Source organism: Hyaloscypha bicolor (genome assembly GCF_002865645.1).
Source record: "Hyaloscypha bicolor E unplaced genomic scaffold K444scaffold_98, whole genome shotgun sequence".
NCBI lineage: Eukaryota > Fungi > Ascomycota > Leotiomycetes > Helotiales > Hyaloscyphaceae > Hyaloscypha > Hyaloscypha bicolor.
In genome coordinates, this window is record NW_020194600.1 from 593,854 (window position 1) to 617,884 (window position 24,031).

General features: G+C 48.5%; 8 protein-coding genes across 8 annotated transcripts; 3 read left to right on the forward strand and 5 right to left on the reverse strand.

Moving 5' to 3' along the window:
• Window positions 1-34: 34 nt before the first annotated feature.
• Window positions 35-2,196, reverse strand: K444DRAFT_440101 (uncharacterized protein). Its single transcript, XM_024872835.1, has 2 exons — window positions 2,179-2,196; window positions 35-2,075 (listed from the first exon to the last, which is right to left on the reverse strand). The coding sequence occupies exon 2, from the start codon at window positions 1,993-1,995 to the stop codon at window positions 388-390; it is 1,608 nt and encodes a 535-aa protein (XP_024735120.1). The 5' UTR covers window positions 1,996-2,075; window positions 2,179-2,196; the 3' UTR covers window positions 35-387.
• A 617-nt stretch (window positions 2,197-2,813) lies between these two features.
• On the forward strand, window positions 2,814-7,181 carry K444DRAFT_564163 (putative structural maintenance of chromosomes protein 1). The gene is made up of 5 exons (XM_024877049.1): window positions 2,814-3,013; window positions 3,064-3,157; window positions 3,208-6,178; window positions 6,225-6,899; window positions 6,950-7,181. The coding sequence occupies exons 1-5, from the start codon at window positions 2,983-2,985 to the stop codon at window positions 6,965-6,967; spliced, it is 3,789 nt and encodes a 1,262-aa protein (XP_024735121.1). The 5' UTR covers window positions 2,814-2,982; the 3' UTR covers window positions 6,968-7,181.
• A 1,029-nt stretch (window positions 7,182-8,210) lies between these two features.
• Window positions 8,211-8,636, reverse strand: K444DRAFT_440184 (uncharacterized protein). The gene has a single exon (XM_024872836.1). It carries the CDS (start codon window positions 8,578-8,580, stop codon window positions 8,275-8,277), a length of 306 nt encoding a protein of 101 aa, XP_024735122.1. The 5' UTR covers window positions 8,581-8,636; the 3' UTR covers window positions 8,211-8,274.
• A 690-nt stretch (window positions 8,637-9,326) lies between these two features.
• Window positions 9,327-12,429, forward strand: K444DRAFT_532353 (uncharacterized protein; the record flags this gene model as incomplete). The annotated part of the gene is made up of 4 exons (XM_024875074.1): window positions 9,327-9,665; window positions 9,779-10,250; window positions 10,316-10,456; window positions 10,637-12,429. 4 exons carry the CDS (start codon window positions 9,327-9,329, stop codon window positions 12,427-12,429), a joined length of 2,745 nt encoding a protein of 914 aa, XP_024735123.1.
• A 1,007-nt stretch (window positions 12,430-13,436) lies between these two features.
• K444DRAFT_631267 (uncharacterized protein) lies at window positions 13,437-16,360 on the reverse strand (the record flags this gene model as incomplete). Its single annotated transcript, XM_024883336.1, has 6 exons — window positions 13,437-14,916; window positions 14,970-15,092; window positions 15,142-15,325; window positions 15,427-15,787; window positions 15,841-16,275; window positions 16,331-16,360. 6 exons carry the CDS (start codon window positions 16,358-16,360, stop codon window positions 13,437-13,439), a joined length of 2,613 nt encoding a protein of 870 aa, XP_024735124.1.
• On the reverse strand, window positions 16,287-16,964 carry K444DRAFT_440191 (uncharacterized protein). Its single transcript, XM_024872837.1, has one exon. The coding sequence runs from the start codon at window positions 16,875-16,877 to the stop codon at window positions 16,467-16,469; it is 411 nt and encodes a 136-aa protein (XP_024735125.1). The 5' UTR covers window positions 16,878-16,964; the 3' UTR covers window positions 16,287-16,466.
• An 838-nt stretch (window positions 16,965-17,802) lies between these two features.
• K444DRAFT_726186 (glycoside hydrolase family 16 protein) lies at window positions 17,803-19,832 on the forward strand (the record flags this gene model as incomplete). Its single annotated transcript, XM_024888661.1, has 6 exons — window positions 17,803-18,222; window positions 18,366-18,553; window positions 18,608-19,020; window positions 19,078-19,373; window positions 19,504-19,615; window positions 19,667-19,832. The coding sequence occupies exons 1-6, from the start codon at window positions 18,132-18,134 to the stop codon at window positions 19,830-19,832; spliced, it is 1,266 nt and encodes a 421-aa protein (XP_024735126.1). The 5' UTR covers window positions 17,803-18,131.
• A 432-nt stretch (window positions 19,833-20,264) lies between these two features.
• K444DRAFT_592129 (uncharacterized protein) lies at window positions 20,265-23,950 on the reverse strand. The gene is made up of 13 exons (XM_024878226.1): window positions 23,644-23,950; window positions 23,154-23,591; window positions 22,872-23,106; window positions 22,741-22,817; window positions 22,437-22,693; window positions 22,260-22,382; window positions 21,876-22,203; window positions 21,714-21,828; window positions 21,600-21,667; window positions 21,484-21,553; window positions 20,986-21,425; window positions 20,832-20,925; window positions 20,265-20,780 (listed from the first exon to the last, which is right to left on the reverse strand). The coding sequence occupies exons 1-13, from the start codon at window positions 23,683-23,685 to the stop codon at window positions 20,473-20,475; spliced, it is 2,595 nt and encodes an 864-aa protein (XP_024735127.1). The 5' UTR covers window positions 23,686-23,950; the 3' UTR covers window positions 20,265-20,472.
• Window positions 23,951-24,031: the final 81 nt, after the last annotated feature.

Genomic DNA, 24,031 nt, shown 5'->3' on the forward strand with positions numbered 1-24,031 from the left:
GTGGGAAGGGAGTTGATAGCTAGGGATTATAATCTCAACTATTTAGAGATGTGACTATCACTTCCACTTCCTGTTCATGATGTGCAGAGTTGATAGAAAGGATTATGAGCAGACAAGTGAGATCTTGAATCGTATATATTAAGCGTAGATGAAAGCAAACCGTCCTAACGCCTGGTATATCCGCTGCTCCGCTGCCCCTGTGCCAATTTGCCTTTGCCCGCACCTTGTGCTGAACGAATGAACGAGAGTGAGAAAGAAACTCAAACAACTCTCCTCTACTAGGAAGAGAAACGAAGAACGCGGGTTCTGTAAAACGTCGCCGCTCCAACCTCTGTAGCCAATTTAATGCAACTCATTCCATGCTAATCAACTCCATGCTAGACGAAATCAGGCAGGCAATTCTCCAATCTTCCTCTCCTTCGCTACATCCTTTGCTCCACCGTCTATCCCAGTACTAAGTCCGCTCTCACTGAGGAGTGGGATCTTATCTACGCTTGTGCTTCGGCTGTGATTCTCTTTCGCCTCTTCTGATTCCAATACGACACCTGACTCTAACCCGCCGTCGATTTTGGGCGTCATGAGAGGACTGGTCATCATATCGGGACTGGTCTGCCACTTCTGGACCTCGCGCTTCATAGCCTCAAGCTCGTTCTGGAACCGCTTGCCAAAGACATCAATGTAATACGTTGCGCCATTGTAGACGGACCAGCAGAAGACAGCGAGCAGGAAGGTCGCAGACGCATAGCGGTACCAGAACCAGATGGGACAGGGGAGTATGGTTAAGACCGCGTATGTGTATTGGATCAGCATGAATGCTGGTTCTTGAAGGGATTCGGGGAGTGAGAGGACGAATTTCCCGATCCAGGCTTTGGAGTAGGATTTTCGGAGCCATGTGAATGAGGTGGGCCTTCCTGCTGCGATCTTCTCGCGGCGTCGGACAGTGATCATGAAGTGGTAGGATAGTTGCCAGATTGCGTAGGGAATGGTAGACCATAGCGTCATCGCCAGGAGGGAGTAGTGTGTTTTTGAACCCGGGGGCGAGTTCTTGATGGTCCAGATGGCGGGGAATCGCTGCTGCTGGAGCTCTTCGGGGATGAGGTGGACAAGGCAGTGGAGGCTGACGCAGGGCATTATATGAATGAACAGACTGGTTACCTTGTCGAAACTGTGGAAAACCATCGAGTTTCTCCACATGGCGATGGCAATGGCGTTGTTTCCGAAGGCGAGGCAGTATGTGCTGATGAAGAGTCGCTTCGAATTGGGAAAGAACCATATAGTGCACATGCACAAGAAGTTGACAAAATAACAGAGATCAGCCAGGAAGTAGTGGTAACCCCGCCGATGGTATGTGTACCAACGAATGGGCATGAAGTACAGCAGCTGTAAGGTGTACCAGATATGGAAGTACTCCGGGTATCCTCCGATCAAGTATCCGCTGATGAGCACATTCAAGACTCCACAAATGAAGGATATCTTTTCCCGAGCGGTGACTGTCTTAGTATCGTTCCAACGTCTGCCGATTCTGTCGACGCTCTCCCGCATTCGTTTCCTGTATCTCTCGAGTTGCTCATCCGCCGGCGGAACGCGTCTCCGCCATTCCTCAACGACTCTTTCTTTCGCGTGTGACCCTCTGGTCTTCAGGACATCTCGTTGTCTTCGTACCTTCTCTGTCTGCGCAGAAAGGCTCCTCTGCAGCTTTTCCAGCTGTTGAGGAAGCGCGAAGTTGTCTAATAAATCGAAGACCGTGAGCCTGTCTAGCGGTGGAAATGCTTCCCAATCCTCCTGGTAGGAGCTGCTCCCCGAAAATGATGGATTTCTCGATAATCGTGGACTGCCCGGACTCGAGGGAGTGAGAACGGGTGTTTTGGTGACGTCCGGAGGCGTCGTGCCGGTAGAGGACGTTCCCGTCGTGGTTCGAGATATTTCAGGCGACAAATTGGTAGGGTCAAGCGCATGCTCCTGCCTCGCGCCTGGTATAGGTATGGGTTCTGACATTTCGAATATCGTGCGGTTGTGGGCCTTGGAAGAAGATACTCCAAAGGACACTTTCCGTAGTAAACTGCCTCCTCGCAGAACTAAACCGTCAGCCATGATCGTGTTGAACGATGTCCTCTTGACACATAAAAAGTGGCAAGAGAGATGTAAGGTATATATGAATGAAAGACACGGGCTACTCACTGAGGCTTGGGTAAGAGGCGGCTTAAATCGTGGAGCAGCAGCTTGTTCTTGTGATCAGAAGGGCATCTGCGCGCAGACAAATCTTGCAGTGACTCGACCCCACATGAGCCGAATTACTCAGACTGATAAGAGGCGAAAGGGCTGGAAACCGTTTTGAAGATGCTGAGTAGATCTGGGGTGCTGCGGATCCTTGAATGGTAAGTGGTCGATGGAGGGAGGGAGAAAATGCGTGGTTGAATTGATAGGCTGGGAGTCGTCTAATAGAGTCCTTTAGCTGGTGATCGAGCAAGACACAACGCGAAACATGATGGATTCTTATGGCTAAAATACGGGCTGGGAGGCGTGAGACCAGGCACACTCACGAAGTGAGTAGAGTAAGACAGTATCACGAGTTCGCACGGGAGCACGGGGGTGGGCAGATGCGTAGAAGAGAAGAAGAAAGAAAGAGGCAAGGCGAATTTGTGTCGACTTCATGGCCAGGCTGCCTTCGTCATATTGCAGCGAGGTAGCCTCGCTGGCTGACCCCTGAAGCGCTACACTATCAAGGCACACTAACCTTAAAATATTGCGTCACGTGAAAATCGCCCTTTGACCCAACGCGACACTCGCGTTTGCGCCGAAGTATCAACTTCACCTTCGATCCCAACCCAACCACGCTCCTTTTCCTCAGCCTGAAACCCACTCATCTAATGACACTGTTGATCCCATAAACGCCATCAACTTGCCATTTCATAGCGACCCTCAGTTCAAGAGCTCCTCGGCGCGTGCGCCACCCCCATCCAAGCACAACGCGTCCAAGTCAAGATGGGGAAACTTATTCGTCTTGAACTCTTCAGTAAGTTGGTCGCCCAGCTTATCTCTATTCTAGATCTGATGATTCTCTAGATTTCAAGTCCTACAAGGGTCATCACACGCTCCTTTTCGGCGATTCCTACTTTACTTCGATTATCGGTCCCAATGGTTCCGGCAAGTCCAATTCGTGAGTACATCATGGTAATGGACGCATACATTCACTGACGGCGCAAATAGTATGGACGCGATTTCCTTCGTCCTGGGTATCAAGTCGTCCCATCTACGTTCCTCCCATCTCAAAGACCTTGTCTATCGTGGAAGAGTCTTGAAGACGTCAAAAATCAACGACGATGGATCCGCGGCCGCGCCCACTACGAATGGTCATGCAAATGGTGATGGTGAGGGTTCAGACGAGGAAACACAATCTCAGCGGCCTGGACGCAATGATCCGAAGAGCGCCTGGGTTATGGCTGTCTACGAGGACGATGCAGGTGATGAGCAGAAATGGAAGCGTACGATCACGAACCAGGGCGCCAGTGAATACCGTATCAACGATCGCGTAGTCACAGCGGCACAGTATAACGAGGCTTTGGAGTCCGAGAACATCCTCATCAAGGCCCGCAACTTCCTGGTCTTCCAAGGAGACGTTGAAGCAATCGCTTCACAATCGCCAAAAGATCTCACTCGGCTCATCGAGCAAATATCTGGCAGCTTGGAATACAAGGCAGAATATGAGAAACTTCAGGAGGAAGCAGAGCAGGCAGCCGAGAATCAGAATTACAACCTTCACCGCCGTCGAGGCATCAATTCGGAGATCAAGCAATACCAGGAACAGAAGAAGGAAGCCGAAGCATTTCAGGCCAAAGCAGACCAACGAGACGATGCAATTGTTACCCATATCCTTTGGAAATTGTACCACTTCCAGCGCGTGATGGAAGAGTCTACTGCGAGTATCCAAGAGCATCAGGAGAACTTGAAGGAGTACAGACGAGGGGTGGAGAAGTACGAAAAGACTCTCGAAGAGGCCCGTCAAGCGCAGTCAAGAGTCGGCAAGGACGTTGCCAAAGTCGAGCGAAGCATCAAGAAGGCCGAGAAGGAAGTCGAGAGCAAAGAGAATAACTTGGTTCCCATCGACGAGAAGGTCGACCTTACCAACCAGGAAATTGAGAAGCTCCGTAGGAAAATCGAAACCGTAATCAAGGAGCGAGATGGCCAAAACGCTGATCTTCAAGGCACCAAGAAGCAACTATCCACCGTTGAGAAAGCACAGAAGCAGTTCGAGAGTCAGTGGCAAGAGACACTGAAGAAACAAGGCAAGCAACTCAGTGAGGCTGATTTCAAGGAGTACAACACACTCAGATCTCAAGTCGTTGCTAAAACATCTGACAATCAATCCAAACTGGACAATCTCAGCCGCCAGATGAAGACTGACGAAGTTACGGTCAATAGCTTGAAAAGCAAAGTGGATGCCCATCAAGCTGCTGTCGAGAAGCTCGAGACCGAATTTGGTTCCATCAACGAGCGAAAGGAAGCTACCGAGCACTCCGTGAAAGACATTTCCAAGGACATCGATGCAAAGAAGAAGGAATTCAACCACATTCAGTCCGAACGAGTTCGTATCAACCAAATACATACGGAGAAGGAAGAGAAATTACAAGCTCTTTTGCGAACTCTGGTTGATGCCGATGCTGGTCGGAGACAGAACGACAAGGAGAAGAGGACGAAGGAAACGATTGTCGCGCTGAAGCGGTTATATCCTGGCGTTCGTGGCCGTGTTGGTGATCTCTGTAAGCCCAAGCAGAAGAAGTTTGATGAGGCTGTCATCACTGCTCTTGGTCGAGACTTTGACTCTGTTATTGTTGACACCGAGAAAACCGGGACTGAATGCGTTCAATACTTGAAGGACAACCGGTCCAGTCCAATGACCTTCATTCCTCTCGATAATATCAAAGTCACGGCCCCTGACGCGAATCTGAAAAGCCTACCAAAGGCGCGATTGACTATCGATACCATCGACTTTGATTCTTCACTAGAACGAGCTATGGCGTATGCTTGTGGAAGCTCGATTGTATGCGATGATCTGGCAACCGCCAAGCATATCTGCTACGATAAAAAAATACAGGTCAAAGCCGTCACTCTAGAGGGTTTCGTCATTCATAAAGCCGGATTGATGACAGGTGGCCGTGGGCCCGAGAATAAAGGTACCAAACGCAAGTTTGAGGATCACGACATCGATCAACTCAGGAACCAGGCCGAAAAGTACCGCGAAGAGATTGCAGCCCTGCCCAAAGTCAATCGGAAAGGTTCCGACGAGGAAGCATTGCAAGTTGACCTCGCCGGGTTAGAACAGCGCCTGATTTATGCCAAAAGTGAGCTGGCTGCATTCAAGCAGAATCTTGCTAGCAAAAAGAAGGAGCTCGAGCATGAGAAGAAACAATTGAAAGAGATGCAGCCTCGACATCATGAGAAGCAGTCCAATCTCGAGAGCATATCCCAAAGAGTTCAGGAATTTCAAACTGCAGTCTCTAAGGTGCAGGACAAGATTTTCTCTGATTTCTGCAAACGATTGGGCTACTCAGATATTCGGGCTTACGAAGCACAACAAGGCAGTCTAGAGCAGGAGGCTGCAGAGAAGCGCAATGCGTTTGAAGTACAGAAACAGAGACTGGGAAAACAGGCCGAATGGGAGACCAGCAAGCTCAAGGATACCGAGTCGCGTGTGCAGAAATTCCAAGACCGTGTCCAGGCCCTCGAGCTGGACATTGCAAATTACACGAAAGATAAGACAGTTTTGGAGAACGCTATCGATATCGACAGAGCAAAAATTACCGAGCTGGAAGATGAAGTGCACTCGTTGAAGGAAAAGCTTGCCAGCAAGAACGAAAAGGTAAATCAAGCAAAGAACGAACTTCAAAAGCGCAGCAAAGAAATCGACATTCGGACGAAGGCTATCACTCAACTGGAGACGGACGTCCAGCGGACTGGTGCGGGCAGATATGCTCTCCTCCGACGATGCAAGCTCGAACAGATTGCTATACCTCTGACGCCTCAATCGAGAAAGCTCGACACTCTTCCGGTTGACGACAATGTCTTGCAAACAGACCCCGATGCAATGGACGTGGACGATGGCGATGAGCCTCCTCAGGAACTGACGAAGGATTATGGTATTGAGGTGGATTTCGAAGATCTTGGTGATGAGCTCAAGCAGGCAAGTAACCCTACACTGCTCTCACCTCGTATGCTAATCTTTTCAGCCTGATGAGGAAGAGGTCGAGGAGCAACTCTTGCAACGAATTACTGACTTGAATTCCGAACTCGAGAAGCTCAATCCGAATATGCGCGCAATTGATCGACTGGACGGCGTCGAAGCTCGTCTCAAATCCACTGAAAAGGACTTCGAGGACGCCAGAAAAGCAGCCAAGGAATCCAAGGATGCATTCAACAAAGTGAAGGAGAAGCGATTTGACCTCTTCAATAAAGCTTTCTCACACATCTCCGAACAAATATCTCACGTCTACAAAGACCTCACTCGCTCCTCGGCATTCCCTCTGGGTGGCCAAGCCTACCTGGATATCGAAGACAACGATGCTCCCTACCTCTCCGGCATCAAATACCACGCCATGCCCCCCCTGAAGCGTTTCCGTGACATGGAGCATCTCTCTGGTGGAGAGAAGACCATGGCAGCGCTGGCCCTCTTATTCGCTGTGCATTCGTACCAGCCGTCTCCGTTCTTTGTGCTTGACGAGGTTGATGCTGCTCTTGATAATGCCAACGTGGAGAAGATCAAGAACTACATTCGTGAGCATGCTGGCCCGGGTATGCAGTTCATCGTTATTTCTCTGAAGACGGGTCTATTCCAGGGAAGTGAGAGTTTGGTGGGTGTGTTCAGAGATCAGGAGGCCAATAGCTCGAAGACGTTGACGCTTGATGTGAGTCTTGACCTTCCCTACAATTTTGAAACTCAACTAATGTATCCCAGTTGCGCAAGTACGTCTAAGCAGGAAGCAGTGCATGGTGGGTATCGGTGCCAAGAGGTAGAGGGCTGTACATTGCTTACTGGAGGTCGAAGGGAGTGCTTCGACAACCCAATAACGAGACATAATTGATGGACTGTAATGATTATGAATTTGGTGGCTAGATATTCAATGATTACGAAAGATTACTAGGAGCTGCGAAAATACGATTTGGCTTCCTGCCTGAGAACTTCTTAGTCCGTCAACTGTAGTCAAGACTACCTTTGGTGAGTTTTGTGGTCTGTGAATCTGCATGGCGGTGGTTCCAAGTGGATTTGCAAGCAACTATTTCCAAGTGGAAGTTGATCTCTGACTGGGGATCTCTCTTTGGGGGAACCTTCCGGATGCCTACAAGCCTCCCCGCCACGGATTTCAGAAAAAGAAATCCCTTCATACCAAAAATAGGCGGATTCGGTTGCAAAACTTTTCAGGGAGCGAAAGCAGCCTCTTTGGTATCCAGACTAAGACACAGTAACTCAGTGGTCAAAAAAAGAAATACTCAGCCGTCGCCTCAGAGTGTGTCATACCAAGGTTTCCCATACTGAAGCCGCCGTCCTCCTGAATCCTTGAAACGAGGACATGATAAGAGGCAACAGCACCCCCAATTCTATCTTCTCAATTTCTCGTTTCTTCCCTTTTCTGTCTCTCATAATTTATCAGTCATCTCCCTTAGCAAGAACTGTTATGATTCTCTGGGCTCTTCCTACAATTTTATCAGCCTTCTACTTCATCAGCCTCGTTAGTTCAACCGCCTGCACAGTCTGCTACTCCCCAGGCTTTAGCAACCTACGACCATGTGTAGCCGGCTGTATCGGCTGTGCAGGCGCTTTCACAATCGAGGTCGGAGTCGGCATTGGTGCGGTCACAATGCACCGAACGAATGCAAGTGCCGGACAGATCTCTTCACTTTCGCAACATCTGCTATCAGTGTAGGTGCTTCGCAACACTGTGCCAGTGTAATAGGAGGCTGGGAGGGTGGTTATTCTAACGCGGCAAGTGTATATCAGAGTTACTGCCAGGATGCGGGGTTTACTGCTGAACCAGCACATGCCGCAACGACGACTTTCGATCCGAATGTGCCAACCGTAACGCAGGCCACTTGTGTGACGCAGACTTCGGCTTCGCCCTCTCCTGAGTCAGCGAGTTTTGGGAGTTAGTGGCTGTTCTCGACTTGGATGATTTGGGTTCTGTGACTCTTTTGTTTCGGTTGCGAGGTGGGTTACTTGCTACTCATGGGTCCTGGCTGGGCCATGTCGCAGTCGCAAAGGCTACTTACCTAGAGAGTTGACTGCTAACGAGCATTATCTTGATAGCAACCGTGTATCCAAGTACGGCAACCAAGAGTCAAGTCACTGTAGAAACTACTTCTATGATCCAGGTCGGTGACGGCAGTGCAGTGAGTCGAGGAACTGATGTCGGTGGAGGCTCGAGTATGAGTGATAGAATAGCATTGAGAGTCGGCATTGATTTTGAGGTTCTGGCTACTATTGCGGCAATCATAACGTGTTTGAGGAGGAAATAGAAACCAGAAACCAGTGCTTGTGATGAACAATTTCAGGCAAGACAAACAGATGAGTAGGTTACTGATTTCAAGCATCGAAATCTTCCCAAACGAGAAAGTAGTTGAACTTAGTAAACAAATTTCGAAGACCAGTGTATTTTTCTTTCCCCAAGAGGCAGCAGAGATGTGATATGACTGTGCCTGAGCATTACAAGTCATGCATGGACCTCGCGAGTAGTAAGGCCAGCCTGAAAGCAGGTGGTTTAAGTGAACATCAATCATCAACGGACTTGGTCAATTTTCTACCGTCAAACCAAGGTCAACCCGCCGAGGAAGATCGTGTACTGTAATATAAGCGAGTACACATCAAAGGCTCAAATCGAGCTGCAAAAGGGGTAATGCCTTGTTGGTGATTGCTGATTAGTCTGAACAAGCGACGAAACGACTACTAAAAGAGATACCCTAGGCATTTCCTGAGCTGCATCTCTCAATAATGTAACTTTGTCTTCTTCTTTCGCACTGCACAATACGTTCGGACCTCAGGGAGAACACTTGCCATGGTTAATTGGATCATTAAAGCAGCGTTGGACCACCCCCGCAACAGCGGTTGAGTGAACGAGCCTTGCTCCGCAACTGCGTTGTCTGCCTTCAATTTTGACACGGACGACAGGAAGAACCCGCCTCACCACCCCCCGTCCGACTTTCGGTGTCTGGTTCCTTTCGACAACTGTAGATATTGGGAAGACCGATATCCTTGCTCGTACGTTGCTAGAGAACCGGCTGCAGCTGACCCCACCGGAACGCCCACGTGCCGCTGATTCAACCCCAGCCTCAGCCTTGCGATGGACCCTCTCACTGCTCTCGGCCTGGCAAGCAATATCGTCCAGTTTGTTGATTTCACAAGCAAACTTATATCGACCACTCAGAAGTTATACGTTTCATCGTCTGGTGCGAAGGATGAGCACCTAGAGCTGGAAATTCTTGCTCGAAATATCCAAGACCTGGCTGAACACGCCAAATCTAGACTCGGCGGCGTTTCTGAACCCGCCATACTTTCGATAGAGGACGGCACACTCCTTGATCTAAGTGATCAGTGTATCGAGGTGTCAAACCAGCTCTTGTATTTGCTTGAGAGTGTCAAAGTAAAAGGTCAGCGTAGAGGCTGGGACAGTTTCCATCAAGTAGGTGTTAGGAGTTTGAGCTTCATCTTGGCAGTCAAATGGTTTCCTTCAAATCAATGCCTGGACTATGGCAGTATTTTTGGACCCGCTGCTGACTTATCGGTTGCTCAAAGGCTCTGAGAAGTGAATGGAAAAAAGAGGATATCAAAGCGCTTCAACAAAGACTGGATCGAATTAGCAATCACCTGAATACTCGCTCCTTACTCAACAAACAAGACGACGTGACCACCAAAATTAAGCTGCTTACTGTGCAGAATCGACGCCTGGAAGCCAGCAGGACCAGGGAAATCAAAGATCTAGGGGACGGCTTCGACGGAATCTTCAATGAGATCAAAAAAGAAGGCTCTAGAAACAGAGCGGCGTTAAGACAGCTTTCTCTTGCAGCAGAAAAAGGCCTGGGATATGCTTCTGAGCAGGCTCTTCTAGAATTCATCCGCTTCGATACCATCGAGGATCGACAAATTGCGGTTCGAGAAGCTCATCACGAGACGTTCTCATGGATTTTCCGCAGTTCAGCATCAGAGGGCTGTCAGAGTGATGAGAATTTTGCTGATTGGCTGGCATCGGAATCAAATATTTTTTGGAGTAAGCTCTTTGAGAATACATCCTCCAAAATCCTCTCCGAAAACTCAAAACTGACATTCAAACAGTTTCGGGTAAACCAGGATCGGGAAAGTCAACTCTGATGAAGTATATTTGTGAGCACGAGGACACACGAGAGATCTTGGAACGCTGGGCGAAAGCAAAGGGACAACAACTTTGTATTGCAAATTTCTTCTTTTGGAACTCAGGTATGGATACTCTCGAGCCGTTCTGTTTTGTTTTATTTTGAATGTCTCTCCTGATTCTTGACATCTATGCCCTGCCCCAATTATGTGTACCTTCAATCTCTTCTTCTTCCTCTCCAAGCCCATCATGAATTCCAGCGCATGTACTTCTTGGCTGGGGATTACTGACTCAAGGTTGTCCAGGTAGACAGACTTTGCAAAGGTCTCAGGAGGGGCTTCTTCGTTCAATATTATACCAGATTCTGCGTCAATGTCCGGATCTCATTCCCTTCGCAACACCTAGCCTCAGCCATGGGGAAGGTTCAAGCCTTCAATTTGACGAGACTTTGACGACGACAAAGCTCCTAGGCGCATTCCAAGGCATTTCGACCCACATAGCCACGGCCAAGGTCAAATTCTGCTTCTTCATTGATGGGCTGGACGAGTACGAAGGAAAGCCAGGCGACATAATCCGGTTGATTGAGCTTCTTAAATCGACGCTGCAAGTCAAAATTTGTGTGTCTAGCCGGCCTTGGAATGAGTTCGAGAAAGATTTCGGTCAAGATAAGTCCAAGAAGCTCTACATGCAGGACTTGACAAGAGGAGATATCGAGTTATATGTCCGAGACATACTCGAGAATGACGTTGGTTTCCAAGAGTTGAAGCAGAGGGACAGTCATTGTCTTGATCTTATTCAGAACGTTGTTGATGCAGCAAAAGGCGTATTTTTATGGGTCTTTCTCGTTGTCCGATCACTTCTAGAAGGTCTCACCAATGCGGACAGGATTGTTGACTTGCAACGAAGACTTCGACTTCTGCCTACCGACCTCAACGAATACTTTGAGCGCATACTCTTCACAGTCGATAACTTCTACAGAAAACAGACCGCCCAGATGTTTCGAGTTACTTTGGCGGCATATGATCCACTGCCATCTCTCTGCTACTGGTTCATCGATCAAGAAGATTCTTCTCTTATGGAGAAGCTAGAGGTGGGGCCTTTGAGCAAGGAGATCACCAGTGACCGCTTGAAACAAATTCAGAAAAGGCTCAACGCATGCGGCAAAGGTCTTCTGGAGGCCCAAACCATAAGTCCTGAGTACCTTAAGGTGGACTTCCTCCATCGAACGGTCCGTGACTTCCTTCTCCTTCCTGAAATGCAGCAAATGTTAGACAAATGGGCTGGCGAAGGATTCGATGCAAATGTTGCCATTTGTGAAGCCACTGTATGCTTGGTCAAAACCACACCACAAGACTATGACCATTTAAGGCCCACTGGCCCAATATCTGACCTCTTGGACACCTTTTTCTATCATATAGAGGTGCTAGAGGAGGATACCAAATATCCTATCACGATAGAAGTTCGACTTCTTGACGAGCTTGATAAAGCGCTTAAACAATATTCAGAGGCGTTCGATTCAGATATGTTCCATTTAACGTGTTCAGCCCTGTCCGGTAGGTGGAGGTATGAACCCTATTCGGATGGCGATCTTTCGGTGTTGGATGCAGCTGTTCAGATTGGGCTTCGCCGTTATGTCTTGGTAAAGTTAGAACGTCACTCTTTATCGACTTCGAGACAAGCCAACCTACTCCTTACTGCGCTACGTAGAAATAGAGCCCCTGCAACGCAAATGGTCTCGCTCCTCCTTCAGAGAGGTTTCGATCCGAATTTGCCCTTCGATCAAGAGATCGGGCATATGAATCCTACAGTCTGGACATTTTTCTTGGGGAAGCAGTGGGAAAACCAAACCCCTGACAACTTTTTTCATGTCACCAAAGACTTGTTGATGCATGGCGCGGATGCCAACGCGAGTTTAATTATTGGTGGGAAGGTTATTACGGCGGCTGAGCGTGTCAAATTGCTTTTATCAGCAGATGAAGCCAGAGAACTGGAACCTTTTCTGAACCCGAGACCGAAAGCAGTGCAAAAAACCAGGGGTCATGAGAGCAGACGGAAGCGCTTTATCAAGTCCGTGTTTGGGCGGAGGGAGAGAAAATGAAAGGATGCAATGGCAATCGGCGATGTGAAAGGCGCTATCCTGGGGGTCATCACATTGTACCGCCACTGCTCAAGAGACACGGCAGAGCCCGTCACTGTCCGACAGTCCGATGAATATGAAAGCTGATACGGTGGCCATGCTGACCATGCTCGAAGTCCAGCGATTGAGGGAGGTGATGTTCTACCCAAATCAAGCACGGATACCCAAGGAGCTACCGGGAAAGTATCACAACAGCCTCGAAATGCAGCCTCCCCGACAGCGAATCAAGCGAAGCATGATAGGATAGACAGATAGGATGGAACTCCAATTGAGCCACCAAGACTGCAGATGACCAGCCGAGGGGATGCTCGCAGTAAGCACGGTTCAGGGACAGCACGCTTGGAAATTCCAGCCAGGCATTGTAAGAAGTATTAACGTCGGTGCCTAGCAGAAGAGGCAAGAGGAAGGCACCAATCGTCTAAGACAAGGGTGGCAGTGGTATGTCAACGGATACGAGTTCTACAAGGCGAAGATGGAACCATAGAGAAGAGAGCGAGCACGATTTACCCAACACGGAGCAACATACGGCGTAGGAAATTTAAAGCTCACACTTTCAGCTGAATCACACAGCTTCGATGTTCCAAGGTATCCCAGAACATTCAAATCGCTCTATCTTCAATCAGAAATAACCTGAAAAGTAGAGTAGTCGTCGTTCATTGCGGAGGAATCTTCCCTTGATGGATGTCAAGAGCTAGGCTGAAAAGGCTGAAAAGGCTGAAAAAGCCGAGGAGACATCCAAAATGCTCTGATATCACGATTTATGATGACTGAGTAAGGCCGGGTGATATTTCTATTATATGTTACGATTAAGTGAGCTCTCGTGTATATACCTGCAAAAGAAATGAAGTCGTTGTCGAACAGTCTAATCTGAGGCTCCGAGCACCGATCCATCTATGTAAGATTACGTCCCGGACACCAAACAATTATTATCAACAAGAAAAGGCTACCCCCATCCAAGATCGGCCCGCTTAATAATTCTCATACTTCATCGCGCCAAACAGCCCCAGCGCGATAGGAAGGAAAGCATGCCCCGAAAGCTGCGCCGCCAACGGGAGAATGATGGTCCAGTTTGTGATCCTGTATCCATGCGGCCCAAACACACCCAAATAAATCACCACGGCCGTCAACCCAAAGAAGGAGAGATACATCCACTTGAAATCTTTGAAGATGCGCTTCATGCTCATGACGAAACCAACCTTCTCATTCTCTTTTGTCGTTGCTGTCCATTGCCGATTCACGCCAATGAAGTGGCAGATGAGGACCTTGAGAAGATGGAACGAGATCCCGGAGAAGAAGAAGGCGAGGAGGGGCGTCCAGGTTAGGGTTTGCAAGAGGGAGGTCTTGAGACTTTGGCTGGCGAGGCGGAAGCGGATTACACAATATGCGAGTGGTGCGATGACATAGAAAATACTTAGTATAACAACGAGCGCCTTCCATGATGCGACGAAGAACTGATCCAGGGTGTCGGGCCAGAGGCCGAAGAGGAAGTAGTTGAGTATTGCAAGGGGAAGTGCCATTGCGAGCGCGTAGTACGTGAAAGTGTAGGAGATCAGCGAGAGCTTGCTGGCTGGTTTGACGCGACTGAAAAGGTAGCCAACGTATAAGCTGGTAAAGGGTCCTTTGTACCAGTATCTGATTGGGTTGAAGATCAGTTCGTTTGTGCCGTAGGCATATTTTTGCCAGCGTGCAACCTCATCGAAAACGGTGACGGAGACGCCTTCTTTGAACTCGTCGCCGTGGTAGCTGGCCATGCGGATCTCGAAGCCGGCGATTTGGAGACGCATTGAGAGGTGTAAATCTTCGGAGACATGCGATTCGGACCAGAATTTTTTGGTGTTATCTTCTTCGAAGGCGACGCTTTGCAACGCTTTCCATCGCATGAAAGCATTATGACCAACGAAACATGGGCAGTCGCCACTGCTGACGTTAAATGCTGATGTGGTATAGACGAGGTCGGTGAGGTAAGAGATTCCAGCCTCGAAGATATTGTTCCCCACCTTCAGCACACTACTTGTGTGCTGAACGATAGCGATGTCAGGGCACTCCAACATCTCCAGAGCTCCCATGTATAGGCATGTCTCCGGCACGCGAGTGTCCGAATCCACAATCAATATGATTTCTCCAAGACGGATGTTTCCAGCGGCCCATGTCCGCCCTTGGTCTTTCTGAAGAATTGTATGCAAAGCTTGGTCGTAGAAATCGTCCTCGACTTCGAAGGGATTGTCGCCGTTCTGTTCTTGTGGCGTCATGAAAGGGTCCGCTGGTCTCCCCTTTTCTTGTTCAGATATGAGTCTCAGAATCTCATCTTCGACACGAAGTGAGAAGTCAAGACAATAATTCATGTTGCTTGCCTTCTTGAATCGGCCCCGTCGTTTGAAGCCGTTCGCGCCGTTAGGTGGACGGGAACACCACCCTATCTCATTGTCCGTGTAATATCGTTTTCTGGCCCTACCAAAGGTCAGTATTGCTTGCCTAAAGCCCATTCTCAGAGCATAACTTACTCGGCTGTCGCATGATCAAGTAATTGCATGCCGTCGTCGCTGATGAAGATCGAAGCTGTTCCGCCAACGCTCTCATAGTGCTTGACGGCTGCCCTAACACTGGTGACTGTTGGTATGATGACACTACAAAGATTAGTACATTCATTTTATTCGTGATCAAGGGTCAACTTACCCTTCCAAGCCTTCTAAATAGACAGGGATCTGAACAGTAACGTGAGGAAGCTCAACATCCCCGAACCTTTTGGGGTTTGGTGCATTTGCACTGTAGTACCGAGAGTTCCCCTTATTATCCAGTACCGGCCCAAACATTTGAAACATGCTGCTCACAAAAAGGAGTCCGGAACAGAAAGCAAAGCCTGCAAAGATGGGCAACAAGAGGAGATACGCGATTCGAACGTAATTTCCATCAGTTCTGATCTCCGTTATAATCTACCAAATCTCGATCAGCCTTGCTTACTTAAGAAGTTCCTTTTTCTCAGGCTCACTTTGGAAACAATAAGTCCTTGGATGGCAAGAAGTATTATCAGAGTAAGTCCAGTAATCAAAGAGTATGTGAGAATCATGGGTCGTTTTGCATGTCCGACTACTTTGGCCTCTGGATCTTCCCACTCAAGGTCTTCAGAAACCTTTTCCGAGAATTTGGCTTCTGTGGATAAACTTGCTCTCGATGAACGGTTGAAGGTTGGAGATCCTAAGTTGAAGGTTGACGATCCTAATCTTGGGTACGAAGGACGGTCGCCAGGTTCTGGCCGCAGTAGAGATACCGTAGAGTTCGCATAGGAACGCATCCGTGGAGTACTGAAAGTGGAACCCCAGATCTACACAACCTTAGCAATGTCCTTGGAGTCGAAACCACAGGGCTCAGTCTCACCGACTCCATCAGCATATGTTCAACCTCGGAACCGTGTACACTGGCGGCTTCCACCGAGTTTGCCCAGAGCAACACGACCCTTTCCTCTCTCACGAGAACTGCTAGACATTGCTTGATCTCGAAGATACGCTCTTTGACATATTCTAGAGAAGCAACAACTGGGATTCTCGCACCGTACGGCTGCATGATAACCTCGTCCTGAAATGGTGAGAGATGGTCGAAGACATTTGATGTGATTTTTGATGCCATCGAGAAAGCGACGGGTGTATCGATGCATCGAATCGCGGCTATCATCCTCTGGCTGATTGATGCAGGTTTGAATGTGTAACCCTCGCCTGGCCTCCGGAAGGCTACTGAGAGAGTAGTCGTGTTGGAGCACTCTGATTGTTCGAGCCATCTTGAAGCCTCGCAGTATTGGTGTAGGACATGCACATCCTGACCATATCAGTCAGTCATGAGTTGACGTGAAACGAAAACATGAGGACTTTACCGGCACAATCTCACTTGAATCTTGCTCCATCGCTACAGAATCTATAGGAGATCATTAAAAGTTCAAAGAAATCATAAAGAAGCCATGAAATGAATGTGAGGTGCAATTGTCTCTGCCGGCTCAAAGTTTATTCAGTCTACTCAGAAGAATGAGAGAAGTGAGGACTGCGTTTGACAACAAAAACTCCCGCGGCTCCATTACCCGAACTAGGTCGAAGCTCAGAGCTGCAACTTAGATGTTTGCCTGTATTGCCAATCTTTCGGGACCGCCGTGGCCGATAGTGGCGGAACGTCTTTTCTGCCCCTGGACCTCCATGGCCAATTCCGAATGTGTTCCTGCATGAGGGAGGTCTAATTCCTCTTTGAGAGGGCCGGGGGCGCTTTGCGAGTGCAGTAAACAACAACTTAAGATTGCTGCAATTGGGCATGCGGTCGATTTGCGGGCAAATAGAAGAGAAATCCCCGAGCCGCACAGAACGAAATGGGGAACAATTGGCAATCGTGATCCACCCAGGAGGAGAGCATTGGAGAGGTGTTGGACATTGCATGTGGCGTTGACTTCTACATGGGATGAATAGTACGGTACTACGGTAGATCTCATTCAAGGATGTACCGTGTGGCCATGGGGTGAGGTGTGGTGAGGTGGAAGAAAATTAGCGAAAAGATGGTGGCTGGTAGATAGATAGACCCGGTGTGGAAATAGATACGCCACACGCCGCGAAGCCCCTTTTCCTTCCGTGCGCCCCTTGCCCCTGCTCCTGTTCCTGCTCCTTGCATCCTTGCGCTCGGGTGCTGCGATTCGCTTCCCTTGGCTCCTAAGCGAGGAACGAGATGAGACTTTCGCCCGTTATCACTGCTTTTTCCCTCCACAGCCTCTGACAGCTTCACCTACGCCGGCACGTATGAGGATCACGCCGATCCCGCCGCCGCCGCCACCTGTACGACCACTGGTATCAGTGGAATGTCTCTGGCTGATGAGTCGATGACGACGAGTGACAAGGCTACCAACGCCACAAACTGGCAATCTAAAGTTGCATTCCGTCTCTGTCCAAGATCTGCCCTACCGGCATCTCCCCCTGTGCTACGCTGGCACGGAACTTGCACGGAGTATTCTTGGGACTTGGCCCCTGCAGCTGTCAGTTGGTAGATCGTTCGGGATACCCCATTTTTGCTTGTTTGGACGTCGCTCCTACTCTGCTCAATTTTCACTTAGGGACATAGGACCCACATATATCCTCAGCTCTCTAGTCAAGTGCAGTGCTCGTGCGGAGTGGGGGCAAGCAACCCACTCGGTCTGCAAGTTTCATCTTCAGCCGCTCACTGGCCGATGTTCGATACGCCACCAATACCAAGGCAGACCAAGGCTCAAAGAGTCAAAATCACAGCATTGTTAGTCTAGAGCTCCAGATCTCCACACGCGTGCATGGTAGATTGTGCATGGTAAGGAGGGTACATAAGTGCCAAGCGGCCTGTGCCGACCCTGCTGCACCGGACCTATGCAAATGGCATGCTACTCGACTTTCAATCCACGCTTAGAATAGTTTTATGATGGGTTGATTGAATCTGAATTGCATGATAGTAGCAAGAATCCACTTCTATCCAAAGCAGACAGCTCAGCTACGCCACAGCATTCGAGAGTGCACAAGCCTCGGTCAACGAAATCACCGCTCTGCGAGTTGCTTCCCCTGGTGAAGCCTGTGACTTGAGAATCGAGTCATTCGAGTTCCCCGCTGTTGCCCATTGTTCCGCCCAGTTCTCGTTCAATCTCAACTTGGAGCTTTCCAGAGCTTTCCGTTGCAATTATGAGACTACCAAAGCAGAATCAAGTGTACCTTGCGCAGTCAACTGGAATACCTTCAACGAGCGACAGGAATTCAAGCCAAGATATCTCAGGTTCGTTCCTATATTGTGCACGTGAAAACGCTTTTGTCACTGACCATTGCTTCAGGAGCCACGTCCTTTGAGTCCCTTCACATCACCAGTAAGAATATTCTATCTTGCCCCGAGCCACATCACATATTAAATTCGAGAACCAGAATCCAAGAGCCACAAGTTCACAAGTACCCGGCTCTTGGGAAGCTATGAGAAGCCCTGGCTTCAAGATGGGTCATACAAAGCTCGAGAGAAAATGGAAAGGGGAATTTTGTTGCTCTGTACCTGCATAGGTGTTGCTATTGCAATCATAATATGTGGGACGCAATGGAGCTCCGTGGTTGTTGTTGACGTTTGTTCCCTCTGAGCGTATTCCAATGACCTACTAATTACTGTTAATGTGCAGTACTGCCTCATCCTTGATGATAACTTCAAAATCTTCAATGAATCCGCCTGGAGCAGAGAAGTCAATACTGGAGGCTTTGGATATGGCTCGTTCGACTGGACCACCGATGACCCGAAGAACTCGTACGTATCGGACGATGGGCTTCACATTACTCCCACCTTGACGCTGGGTTCTACGAATATTACTGCAGATCAACTTGAAAACGGTTACTTACTGAACACAACTGCGGATGGAACCTGCACATCGCCACTTCTGGGATCGTGCGTCAAACTCAGCAATTCTAAGAACGGCACAATCATAAATCCAGTCCGCTCCGCACGTTTGACAACAGCTGGAAAGGTGGCAATCAAGTACGGCAAGGTAGAAATCGTTGCAAAGATGCCCGCGGGAGATTGGCTTCTGCCCATGCTATGGTAAACAAACCGCAATGCACCATCCTCTTCTGATGCCCATGCTGACCACACTTCAAGGATGTATCCCGAGAAGGAAACCTACGGTGTCTGGCCTCGCAGTGGAGAGATCGACATCGCCCAAATCCGAGGAAACGACCCGAAACACTACTCGGGCGGCCGCGACACCGTGACTTCAGCACTGCATTGGGGCGTGCGGCAAAACCTCGATCAAAGCGATCGAACAACAGGAGAATTCGTTCGGCGTCGCTATGACCTAGCGCAAGGATTTCATACCTATGGTCTTGAATGGACTGAGACAAAGCTTTATACTTGGATCGACGACGAGAACTACAAGATTGAGCAGACGGGGTGGGGTAAGGCGTATGGCGGGGACATGTACCAGCGCAGTTTGGGCGGGCTGGATGTCTCGAATATGTCTGCTGAAGGGACTTTGTAAGTCTCCTCCTTCCTCTACCTTTCCCCTTCGAAAGAAAAACTGATAAGTTTCCAGGCCCATCAACATTTGGTCGTCGACGGGAGCGTACAATACTCCTTTCGACCAACCCTTCCACCTTATAATGAACGTTGCGGTCGGCTCCTCTAATGGGTTCTTCAAGTACATCTACTCCCCTCTCCACTCGCAATCTAGAAATTAACAATTTCCTAGGGATGGAAAGGGTGGCAAGCCGTGGGTCGACAATTCCACGACCGCGATGCGCGATTTCTGGGTTGCGAACTCGACGTGGTTGCCGAGTTGGGGCGAGGACGCTGACACGCATTCGATGACCGTGAAGTCGGTGAAGATATGGCAACAGGGGAAGTGTGGGAAGTAATGCAAACACGTTTCGGAGGATTCTGAAGGAATAATGGAAGGGCACTGTATTTATTTGATGGAGATAGAATATATAGGTAGTGGAGGTTTGGAGTTGGAATGCTTCAAGTAATAAATATAATGCACTGTACATAGAATACATTTAGTGGTTTTTGCCTTTCAGAATCTTGACTGTTCTTGGCTGTGCGTGGACATTGGAAGTTGATTCCAAACTAAGAGTCAAGTGTTCTGATCGCTGTGACTGCATTAACTCACTGGCAATCCTTCTCTGCGCTTCACTTTCAGCTTTAGGCTACCTGGTCTCAAAGATTGGCCGAGTCACGTGCGCCGATGTTAGGTTTCATTGCGAGCTGAACCTCCCAGTACCTTCACCCAGCAGAGCTGGAAAAAAGAAAACTGAAGCACAACATCACTTCTTGCAAGGAGCTGTAGGGCATCAATAAACATTATTTATTATACCTCTCTATCTTTAGAACGCCGAGCGGCGAGCCTTCTATCTACAATCTTCCGAACTCCAAGGACAACCCTCAGTCTAACTATATACATGAACACACCAAGAAAATGCTATCTACTAACATGCTTTACTGTTCATTTGCGAGATGAAACGAGAAGAAAGAAAGGATTAAAAGGACGATTCTCTCCTAAAACAACCCCAGCACGACCGGCAGCAAAAAGTGACACGCCAGCTGATTCCCCACTGGCAACACAATCGTGAAATCATTGATCTTCCAGCCCACCGGTGCATACACGCCTAGATATACCATCATCGCAGTAAGGGAGAAGACGATGATGTACATGTATTTGAAGTCTTTGATGATCTTGTCCATGCCGATGAAGAAGCCGGTTTCTTCGAGCTCCTTGCCGGTGGATGCCCATTCCATGTTTATGCTGAAGAAATGGCAGACGATTGCTTTGGTGAGGTGGATGGAGAGGCCGCCGAAGAAGACCACTTGGTTATTGTTAGTCGGAGAGGGATGAGGAAGGGAGAAGGGGCACGTACTGAAGAATGGCATCCATTTGATAGTGACCCACATCCCTTTGAAGAAGTTCGTTTTGCCGAGGCGCCAGAGGAGGAAGTTGTAAGCGATCGGTGACTGTTTCTAAGTTAGAGCCGTTGTCCAAGAGAAGTATAGTCAATTGAAAGAGAGACGTACGACTAAGTTAAAGATGACGAGCAATGAGATCATCATTTTGAAGGAGGTGAGGTAGTAATGATCGAGATTCAGCATGACCCAGCCTGTCAGGAAATAATTAAGAACAGTGAAAGGTAGTGCTGCAGCCATGGCATAGTATGTGAAGACGTATCCGAGAATCGTGACTTTCGAGGTGCTTTTGACGTTGCTGGATATCAACTTCCATAATAAAGGTGTAAGAGGACCTTTGAATGGCCATTTCCAGATGGGATGAAATAGGAGCTCGTTGCATCCATAAGTATACTTCTCCCAGCGAGCCAGCTCGTCAAAGACGGTTAGAGATACACCCTCTTGGAAACCCCCGTTGTGGTATGAAGCAAGACGGATAATGAAACCGGCGATTTGAAGGCGCAGAGCTTGATCGAAATCTTCTGACACATGCGAGTCTGACCAGTATTTGACTAGAGAATAATTAGCCAAGTTCATCCAGGGAATTTAATTTGTCACAGGTGTTCTTACCCTTTCCGTCTTCCTCAAAAGCAACGCTCTGGATGGCCTTCCATCGGAGAAAAGCATTGTGTCCCACGAACTTGGAATATTAGTTTCGTATATGAATGACGGCAGGCAGTACTCACACAAGCAAGATCGCCACTCCCAACAGCGTATGAAATTGATTGATAAATCATGTTGGTAAGGTACGTTACTACTCATGTTAGACTTGAACCATGACCCAGAAGGAGAGTACGTACTACCATTCTCAAAGAGATTATGAGCGACCTGCATGACGCCACTAGCGTGCTGAATGATGGCAACATCAGGACTCTCGAACATTTCCAGGGCACCATATTGAAGGCAGTCGACGGGCTAAGACTTTGTCAGTGCTGAAGATCTCGAATTTGTAGAACACTCACCACTTTGGTATCGCAATCAAGGAGGAGGATAAATTCTCCCAGTCGTATGTTGCCTTCAGCCCATGTTTTGCCTTGATCAGCAGCAAGAATCGCCTCCATCGCGATCGCGTAAAGCTCGTTCTCTTTCTCGATGGTAATGTCTGGATTATCTCGCTCGTGCTCGGCGATTAAGCGTAAGAGCTCATCTTCGACTCTGATCGAAAAATCAAGGCAATAGTTCATGTTACTCGCTTTCTTGAATTTTCCTTTGCGCTGGAATCCATCCTTGTTGTGGGGTGGTCGAGAACACCAGCCGACGCCATTTGCTGCGTAGAACTTTTTACGAGCCCTATTGAACATGCATGAGTTGGGACAATTGAGGATTGCAGAGGCTGAAAGACTTACTCTGCCAATTCCGGAGACACCACTTGCATTCCATCTTCATTAATGAAAATGGAAGCTGTACCTCCGATGCTTTCATAGTGTTTGATTGCTTCCTTGACACTCTCGACGGTTGGAGCAATCACACTGCATGTCTAGAGTCAGCTCGTTGGTATTTATAATGTGCATTGATAGACTTACCCAGTCAAACCCTCCTTGTAGACAGGTATCTGGATGGTGATATGCGGATATTCAAACCTTGGGTAGCGAGCTGGGTCTGGAGCTATCGCGCTTTGGTATCGCGTGTTTTCGTTTACACTTTTTACAGGGCCAAAGAATTGAAAGAGGCAGGCCACTAAAGTCGTGAAGAAGAACAGCGCAAGTGTGGTTGATATTGGGATCATGAGGAGGTAAGCCAGACGAGCATAGCTTCCATCAATGCCAATTTCGCCAATGAGCTGGTCATATTAGGGACCGGACTTTTAAAGCATTTGAGAGAACGTACCGTAGATACACCACCCATTTGAACTATCACGAGCGTCATTAAACCAATTGCGACCATGAGCGAGTGTGTCAGAATCACTGTAATGATCAGTAAATGGAAATGTGTATAGAGCTGAGGGGGCTTGGCCATACTTGGTCTGGGTTTTAATGTGGATGTAATAGTCGAAGATTCGAGATCTGAGAAATCGTAGGCTTCCTTCAATTTTTCTGTGGTAGTGCTGAAATGTACTGCAGTTGGTGTAGCGACCTCGACAGTAGACTTCTCCGCAATTGAGGTCCCTTCGGATGTGCCCCAGGATGAACGACTGGTCTGACGTTTGAACTCCGGGTTTTGCTGGACAGCAAGAGATGAATTTTGATTTGTGATCTAGAAGAATTAGCTGGTCTCTGCAGAAGGTGTATATCAAGACTCACAGCTTGACATAGCAGCTCGTCGAGACTCGCCCCACACATCAAGATATCCTCCACAGAATTGGACCACACTAGAACAAGTTGTGGTCTTCTGAGTAGATACGCAGTTCCAGTAAGACCATGCATAGAAACCAAGGAGATAAGATCCTCGAATGTATCGACAATGGGAAGTGCAGTCCCTCGAGACTTTACAATAAGTTCCTTCTGGCTTGGAGTTATCTGGCGAAAAATTGCGGACGTGACGACTGAAGTCATAGTGAAGGCAATTGCAGCGTCCATACACTGAAAAGCTTTAAGTACTATTGGATCAATGGTCTTCGGTTCGCGAGCATATTGTCTGTCTGCAATCTTTATCATCACTCCGACTGCTGACGGATCTGAACACTCGCGCAGATTCATCCATCCCGACTTTTCGCACTGCTTCTGTATGTATTGAGCCATCTACATATCTAGTCAGTCATTATCTTCCTCGAGGGAAAATTGAGCGATTCACCAGAAGGTATGGCTCCATATCGTAAGACATTTCAGGCTCCATGATGTTTAGAGGTTTGAGGAGCCGCCCAGAATAATAAAAAAGTAACGAGAGGCACGCAGAGCAAAAGCCCAGCAAAAAGGTAACTTGAATGGAACGAAAAGAGTGTTGTCGGCGGTCCTGCTCAGGCAAGCAGCAAGAAACGTAGAACGATCAAGGACGAGAATGGGCTGCACACTTCAGAACTCTTGCGGCTGCACATGCGGGAGACAAAAGATCCTCCCGAGTCTCGCCCCGAGTGGCTCAGTGAAAATAATGTGCTCTTCCGGGGGGGCTCATGTGGGGGTCGAGCTCGAGATTCGGCCGAGTCACCAAGTCAATCCCTTCAACGCTAGGCCGTGGTATTGCA

Coding starts and splice junctions, on each gene's coding strand:
- K444DRAFT_440101 (XM_024872835.1), bottom strand. CDS start 1,995: ATGTCAGAACCCATACCTATACCAGGCGCGAGGCAGGAGCATGCGCTT.
- K444DRAFT_564163 (XM_024877049.1), top strand. CDS start 2,983: ATGGGGAAACTTATTCGTCTTGAACTCTTCA. Junction 3,158..3,207: donor GGTTCCGGCAAGTCCAATTC/GTGAGTACATCA, acceptor CGGCGCAAATAG/TATGGACGCGATTTCCTTCG. Junction 6,179..6,224: donor TTGGTGATGAGCTCAAGCAG/GCAAGTAACCCT, acceptor TAATCTTTTCAG/CCTGATGAGGAAGAGGTCGA.
- K444DRAFT_440184 (XM_024872836.1), bottom strand. CDS start 8,580: ATGCTTGAAATCAGTAACCTACTCATCTGTTTGTCTTGCCTGAAATTG.
- K444DRAFT_440191 (XM_024872837.1), bottom strand. CDS start 16,877: ATGCAATGTCCAACACCTCTCCAATGCTCTCCTCCTGGGTGGATCACG.
- K444DRAFT_592129 (XM_024878226.1), bottom strand. CDS start 23,685: ATGGAGCCTGAAATGTCTTACGATATGGAGCCATACCTTCTG. Junction 22,818..22,871: donor CACATTAAAACCCAGACCAA/GTATGGCCAAGC, acceptor TGATCATTACAG/TGATTCTGACACACTCGCTC. Junction 22,383..22,436: donor TACAAGGAGGGTTTGACTGG/GTAAGTCTATCA, acceptor CTAGACATGCAG/TGTGATTGCTCCAACCGTCG.